Source organism: Antrostomus carolinensis, unplaced genomic scaffold, assembly GCF_000700745.2.
Source record: "Antrostomus carolinensis isolate BGI_N321 unplaced genomic scaffold, ASM70074v2 scaffold41185, whole genome shotgun sequence".
Taxonomy (NCBI): domain Eukaryota; kingdom Metazoa; phylum Chordata; class Aves; order Caprimulgiformes; family Caprimulgidae; genus Antrostomus; species Antrostomus carolinensis.
This window is the reverse complement of record NW_010319168.1, coordinates 69852-77912: the sequence shown is the minus strand read 5'-3', so window position 1 is coordinate 77912 and position 8061 is coordinate 69852. Positions and strand designations below refer to the sequence as shown.

General features: G+C 39.2%; 1 protein-coding gene across 1 annotated transcript in view; it reads left to right on the top strand.

Annotated features, from left to right (window-relative positions):
* The first annotated feature begins 100 nt into the window (after positions 1 to 100).
* Positions 101 to 8061, top strand: part of GREB1L (GREB1 like retinoic acid receptor coactivator) — a 61343-nt gene continuing 53382 nt past the window's right edge. Inside the window, exon 1 of the mRNA XM_029085239.1 lies at positions 101 to 294. Coding sequence (XP_028941072.1) covers positions 195 to 294 — 100 coding nt within the window. The 5' untranslated portion in view covers positions 101 to 194. The remainder of the gene's footprint in view (positions 295 to 8061) is intronic.

Below are 8061 nucleotides of genomic sequence, written 5' to 3'. Positions count from 1 at the left end.
AACCTTGCCACGCAAACCCAATACAGCTGGTTATTTTAAAAGGAGCTAAATGCAAGTACTGATGAAAAGTTTATTTTATTTTTTATTCTCGCTCAGATGTGAAGCCAAAGGTTGAAGAACTGGATAAAGAATTAGTACATCGCTACTCACAAAATGGAAACCTGGACTTTTCTGCTAACCAAACTGTTAATGAAATGGAAGATGAAGAAGAGGATGAAGACATGTCAGATTCAAGTAGTCCACCAATCCCGTATTCACAAAAACCTGCCCCAGAAGGGTCTTGCACTACTGATGGTTAGTGTCCATTCTTTTACATGTGTGATCTTTAGAACTAATTCTCAGTATAATGCATAGTTTCTACAGTTAGAAATTCTTGAGCTAGGAAGTCTGGAAATACAGTTTATAGTTAAAGCCTTAAATCTGAGAAACTATGGAATAAGAGGACTTGTTTCAGGACATAAAATGTTATGTATTATTTCAAAGTAGGATCTAAGACTTGCTGTGGCACTTTATTAGTTTCTGAAAGCCCCTTATTTTCTTTGGCCATCATTGGTTTACTATCCTCAAAGAAGTTGTGTAAGTCAGCATCAGTATGGCTGGTTCTCCATCTATCCCTAAATTATTCTCAGAAACATTGTCAAAGCTCGATTTAGTTCCTTCCCTGGGCAGAAGGAAGAGTTTGGAGAGAGAAAATGGAGGAGAGACTTGCTCCTTCTGCAGACAAGAGGATAAGAGGAGTGGTAGTGGAAGCTTGTCTCTTTTGTCTTTGTCATCTGCCTGTGGGTCATTGGTAGTTTGCCCTGAGCTGTGCTGATTGCTCCTCTAGATAAGCAAAGTTGTTGCCAGTACTATTTTTGTTTGTTCTTAAATGTGTTTAAAAAGGCTCAGATCATTATGAATATACCTATTGGACCAAGTAAACTTGATGTAAGTGGTTCATCTTATAATTGTGGGGTTCTGAGGATTTAACTTCCTTAAAGAAGGAAGATATTCATATTTGTTAGTTATGCTTCTCTTAGAAACAACTCCAGCCACCCTCAAACCCTTGGAAACAAACATCCCTTTCTCACTAGGCCCAAAACCCATTCCTGACATTTTATACAGTATCTTCCTGAATTAAGGGCTTCCTTGTGCAGAGGTCATAAAAAGTTGTAACTTGTAGAATGGTTTTGTACCTTATTATAGTGTATGGTTATATGCAGTGATAGAAGTAAGCACTAGTGACTGGTAATTCTTTGACATTTTTAGGGTGTAATTGACAGCAATTGTTAATGGTTTTGCCTTTACCCCTTCTGAATGCAGCTTATATAAGCACGTTTACTCTTCATAACAATGTACTTCTAGTTCCCTGTAATACAAGGAATAGAAAGGCTGGCTGCTATGGGAAGCTGGGGAATATTCTTGGGAGAACTTGATATTCACACAGAATTGTGTTTGCTGTCCTTTGGAGGCTTGTAAATGCATAGGAACGGAGAAGGAGAAAGTATAAAATTATGTATTTATTCCTTGGAAGGTATCCTCAACTGAAGATAAGTATCAGTAAAGGCTGCAGAATCGCCTGTGGAAAGCAGGAACAGTTCTGCTCACTTCTGTTAAAGAAATGTAAAATAAACTGGGTGGGATGCAGAGGCGAACCAACAGGATAGTAAGATGAAGGAGTTCTGTCTAACAAGGCTCTCTGCCTACCAGGACAAAAGCTGAAATGGCGTATGCTTACACTTCCTGAATATATCAAGAATAAAACACTTAAGGAGGGAAAAGAGCCTGTCATGCTAACAGGGCCCTGGAGAAGTGTAATGGTTGCATTAAATGGTTGTGAATTCATTCAGGTTAAAGGTTTAGGATTCTTTAACTGTGGGTGACATGGTTCTGGACCAGCCTGCCAGTAGTGGGAGTAGGGCTCAAAACCTTATCTGGCTCCAAGGCCACCACCATTCGTTTGATTGTGAAGGAGCTTTTTCTATGACATCAAGAGATCTTCTCAGTCTCACTCACACATGCTGGTGATTCCTGGTTGCGTTTGCATGCCCAAACAGAAATGCTTTGAGTTTCCAGTTAAATGTCTTATGTCTTTACTTAAGAGGTAACCTTTCATCTACGTGCAAACTGTTCCATGTTTGACAGTGCCTGTGCCACCTCTGCTCAGAATTGCTTTACAAGGCTACCCTGCCAGACATGGCACTGCAAGGAAGTGCTCAGCTGTTGAGTGCTCACTGCAATGCAGACCTCTGTGCTGTGGCTGAATATTGCATGTCACAAGGTTATGCCAAGTTATTCTATAGTTACATAATATACGTAATTATATGGTCATGTATGTATGTAATATTATGCTTTTTAGTATGTCCTGGAAAAAGATGACCTTCCAGGGGCAGTGCTGTGTTTTGATTTTTATCTGGAAGTCTTTTATGATCAGAGCACCCTAGAAGAAAGTTTCCTATATTACATCTGCAGAATTTTAGGATTGTTTGTTAGTCTTTGTGAGTTTAGCATTCTGAATTTACAAAATCTGTCTTGCTCTTCAATGTTGTTCTCAAGCAGCTAATTTAGGAGAGCAGTGGTTTTGTATCTCTAAAAGGAAAGCACATTTAAAAAAAATACTGCTAATAATCTGTTAGGACAGTTTTACATAAGTGTTTAAAACACCCAGGTTCCCAAACATTCATGCTGCACAATACTAATCTGATGGCTCATCTTTCATCTCATGAATATGCTCCTCCAGAGATGTAAGACAGGATCACTGCCATTGTTTACATCCCTTATCTTAGTTATTTAATTACAAAGATAAATAACATTAGGAAAATGTTAAATAATGCTGATAGACTAATTGAAGTCACTGTAATTATTTGGATGCTTTAGACTAAGCATGTATTCAGTTGCTTATCCAAGTGCAAACTGTTGGTACTAGAACCTGCAGTTCATAGTTCTACTTGCTGTAAAACCCATCTCCCACCTTTTAGCACAGATAGGGTGAAAACTTTTTCCCTTTTAAGGTATTTGTGCTGTTTGCTTTTCCTGAATTCAGGTTTTATGCCATAACCATCATATTATTTTCTCTGGCGACTTGTTCCTTTATTCATATGGCTGAATTGTCAGTCACATGGGTGCAGAAAGTAGATCTTAATGCCTTTTTAAATCAGTTAAAGTAAGTTCCTCACAAGTGACTTTTTTTGGATTTTCCTTCTAAGCTGGCCATAATATTAGATCCCTTAACTCTCCTCTTAGCCCATTGGAAATAGGAAATGCATTTGTCATTGATCCTTACTATTAGTCATAAAATTAAAGACTTTGTTTTCGAGAAGAATAATGGTATTTGGGGAATTAACTCATTTTCAGGGGCTTTTTTTCTGCTGAGCACAAACTTTTTTAACTAACTTATTCATTCCATGAAAATATGGTCTTCATTTTCATACAGGTACCTCAGATATGCAACAAAATAATACAAGAAGCTGTTCTGAACCACTTGTTTGCTGTAGCCTTAAAAGAGGCTATTTCTAATTTGTGGAATAGCATTTTATTTAAGCTGTGGGAAACACAATAGTAACACCTTTCTTTTGTTAGTAAATCCTCAATTTACCTGATGCTTAAAGAAGGGCCAAGGTAGTTTCAGAAGCAATTAGGTAAGCAGATACTTAACACCTGATCAGTTACTGTGAAGTTACAATAGCAAGTGACAGTGACCAGTAATTCATATGTAATTCTTGGAAGCTAATTCCTTATGCAAATACCCCATTTATTGCAGTGCAACAAGGAGCAGGTACCCTACATTGAAGCTGCTTCTTGTTACTGATGGGGAAAGAGAAAATATATACAAATTTCATTTTTAAGAAGATTCCAGCACTTATAGGTGCTGACGGTTGTGGGGCTACCTTTTCATTTTCAGGAAGATGGGACTGGATTAATTTAAAAGAAATTATGTTGAAGAATGCAAATGTGCTTCTCAGAAGCAAAAACTAATGAATTTTCTTTCAAAGAAATGCAGATAACGTCTATAAAAGCTATTCATTATTCTTTTTTGTGACTGCTTTTGGTATTTGCAAATCTCTAATCAGAATATAAATGCCTGTTCTTTATTTAAAACAAAGCTGAGATCTTGTGGGAAGATGATTTTTTTAATGGAGCAGCTCAACTGTGTGCTTTTACTTTTTATAATTACATATTGATAAACAATTTAATAAAGAGAAGTTAGTTTGTTTTAGTGGCTCATGGGTTTTCTCCTCTTCATACTTAGATGTCTATAAAAGGTACACAGGTAAATGTGACATTGAAGTGCCAGTCCTTTTTCTTAAGAGTTGTATGTGTTAGTGCTGCTTGATATAGAAATTCAGGTGCAAACTAATTATAAATGAATATATTATAAATTTTGCATGTTCTAAACCTTAAGCATGGGCACCACAAGTTCTGCTTGCACAGCGACATCATGTCTTGTCTTTCCTAATGTGGAAATGGTTCTCTCTCACAGATAATCAAATATCAATGCAAAATCATACAAAACAGGAAAAAAAAAAGTTTGGGGTCTCTGTGTTGCTTGCTGGTTAGATAAATACAATTATATGTATAAATATAGTAGAGAAAGGGATTAATCCCTCCTTCCTCTCCTCACAGTCAGCTACTTGCTTCCAAATTAAGGTTTCTCACATATAATTTTCTCAATTCAGTTTGAAAAAGCAGCAGGAACTTAAAACTTGAAGAGTGATTTGCAGCCCCAAAAGCCAAGGGAAAGGAGAATAATGTGGGGCTCCTGAACATACCATCTACTTGTCTTTGAAGGAAAATTCAAGACTTTTACTACACAGAAGCGGATTTGTGTTCTTTCCATGTCTGCTGGTGGAAGTTAGCCTCAGATCTACCTGGCCAGGCTCCATTGTTGCAGCTGTGGAATAAATGAAAGAAGCCCCTCTGGAGAGGGGGCTTGCCTGTCGGGATCCCCGTCCTTTCTGCAGAAGAGGGGCCAGAGGAGGCTACTTCTAGTATCAGGCCTGTTGCTTGTCTTGCTTCTTTGGAAAAGGAGGTTTTGGCAGTTGCCTGTGAGCCTTGCTGCCTACCTGTCGGGAAGCTGGTAGCTGCTTTCTGCCACAGAGAGGTAGAGATCCTAAAGGTACTGACTTTCAGCAAGATTTGTGAAGTTCAGGAGCTGGTTGGATGACATCTGTGTCCCAAAACTGGTGTCCCCTGCGGCAGAAAAGTAACTCTAGCTCTCCTCTTACAAAGCTTGAACATTACAGAGGCATGTGCTAGCCAGCCAGTCTACACATACATACCTCAGATCCAGAGATGTCGCCAGCCAAAGCAGAGGAGGGTGCTGGAGGTGATTGTGCAAGGAGGAAGAAGGGTAACATGGAGGTGATCTGAGAGCACTGTGGGTGGAGTAAGAGACGATACAGGGAGTAAATCTTAGGTATTGTTTGCAGATAAGGCAGGATGCAGCGCTTCTGCAGTGTAGTCCTACATATCCTAAATGGTGGGAAATATGAAATATATTCAGATCAACAGTCACTCAGGTAAGAGGCTGCTGTTGGCTGTGGTAGCAGACTGAGGTACATCAGTTTGTTTCAATGGGTATTGCTAAGATGTAGCTGAGTGATGCTTATAAACTTGTTACGATGTTGTGATGGGTTTCTTAGGGTTTCCCTGCACCCTCTGCCCTGGGGAGTCATGCAGAATGGTGGTGTGCACCTGCTCAAGGTGTTGCCGAAATTGTTTTGCTTCCAGCCTGGATGATAGCAGAGTCTTTGCTTCTGTCTCAGATGTTGTGGAGTGCTGGAGCAGTCCTTCACCTCAGTGGAACATCAAAACCCCCAAGCATCCAAAGGGGCTCTGAGTTTCTCATATGATATTCAGTCCTCTCAATGTCATGTGCTTTTTCTGAAAGGAAGTCTATATTGCAACCAAAATTCTGCTTTCTTTAGTGTTCTAGTATTGCTATTGCTAACAATTCATTCAAAAGCCTCTTTTTGGTCACTGTTTGTGCTTCTGGGCATTTTCAGAAAATTTTTAGGTAGAGACAAGGCTAAAGAGTAATTGTAAAGACACAAGTTGAAATCTGTCTTGAAATCTTACAGCACTTGCTGTTTCATAATCCTTATCTACAGATTTCCTGTTTGCCCACATTGTCAGCAGTGGCTAATTTTTCTATTTTAAATCTAGATATAGAGTGGTATTTTCTAAGCATGTCAGCTACTCAGATTTCACTGAATGCCTAAATATTTAAGGCTAGTTTTGAAAATTCTGGACATAGTACCCAAATGGCAGAAACATTTGAATAAGCGAATTCTATTTTGAATGTAAGATAGTTTTGTTTCTAGATTTGTTTGCAACTGTTTATTCCTAAATTATATCAAAAAGTCTAGATACTTAGCCTGGTACCTAGCATTCCATTTGATTCCATGTGTTTCTAAGGAATACACCTTTAAAAGAGTTTAACATACTAAAATCAAATTGCATCTAGTCAGAAAAGAATAAATTTTGCTTTAAATATGCAGTTCTAATGCTTTTCCTCTAAAACATACGTAACTTCTTATTGGTAAGTTATTCTTATAAACCACTGGTTTGTAAATAAAAACTTTAGGCATTTCATTTTAATTCCTTGGCTGGAAGAAGGTTTGTGTGAGGGACAGACCCAAGCTAGCTTTCAGCTCCAGTGAGCTGCTGCTGGAACTGAGCTCACTGAGTAACTGAAGAAGCTATTCAGGCACAAACTGGTTGAGCAGATTGTGGGTGTAGGCACAAGACTGAACTTGTATCTGACCCTGTTTTCAGCAAGCTGCTGCTTGCCAGGAAGTTGCTGCTTGCTGACTCTCTGCATTCCACTTTGCGTATACTCTTTGCCTGGTACAGTTTTGAGATAAAAACAGTATTAACCTTCACCATCTTTCTTGAAGTTTTAAACTGTGGGTTCTAGCAGAGTAGTTAAGAGTGCAGACACAGATACTTATAATGGCTGAGGTGACACTTGGTTAAGCTGTGATCACGTCATGTTTCCAGATGCTTAGTCAGTGTCTTTCTCCAGTGATTTGATTTTTCCTTACAATTTCTCTAACAACTATGGACTGCTTGACTAATATTTCAAATTAGGCATAGGTAATATCCATTAATAGCTGGAGTCTTACTAGATATTACAGTAATTTCAAATTTAGTTTCATATGTTTGTTTTCAACAATAATATTAACACAGGACACATTATTTTAATTTTCTTTATTTTGAAATATTGATTCATTCAGATGCATGCATGTCTTGTCTATGCTGTGGTATTTCTGTGGTTGTAGTTAAAGAGAGATGGTCAGTTTACAAATATGTGATGTCTTTGGACATCCTGAAACAGGCAAGTTTTCTGCCAGCTACTGCTGGGAGAGGTGGGAGGCCAGACTGTAGCACTGATCTTGCAGCTGGAGAAGTGAGAATTGTGGGGGAACACAACCTAAGACTTATTCTTCATAAAACCTGGTAGTGCTTTCATTGATTTCTGTCTAAGGAAAATCACAAAGCCCAGTGTGATTGTGTCCTTTCCTGTGGAGGAAACCACATGACTCTTGCTTTCTCTCACACCTGTCATTTTGTTGCTTCAAAGTAGAAATTACTCAATAAAAATAACATGATGGAGCTGTACAAAAAAAGTGGTGGGTGATTTTGACCCCTGTAAGTCCAGTGCTAAAGCTAATGGAAGAGTCATTGAATGTTGTTGTTAATTTACCTAGGCAAAAGAATCTAACTTTGAAGTTGGCTTTGGTTTGAGCAAAAGATGGGACCAGCTGGACCTCCAGAATTCCTGTAATTGCTCTAAGCTGTCCCATCTGACCTTTCAAAAGTCCCCACTGTGGCTGCGTGGTTGCCAAGCTCCCTCCGAGTCCTGAACTCCCAGGGGCCCTGTTGTGCTGCCTGCCCGCAGCTCTGGGCTGCCCTGCTCTGCTTTTCTGTGTGTCCCAGCCGGCCACCTGCCCACTGCAGGACGTGGAACCGCAGAAGCTCACTCCAGTCCCGTTTTGCTTCTGCTGCTGGCTGTAGCCCTGCGTGGACCAATAGCACAATGACCAATGTTATGTTCTTATCGTGTGTGCACATGTGTAT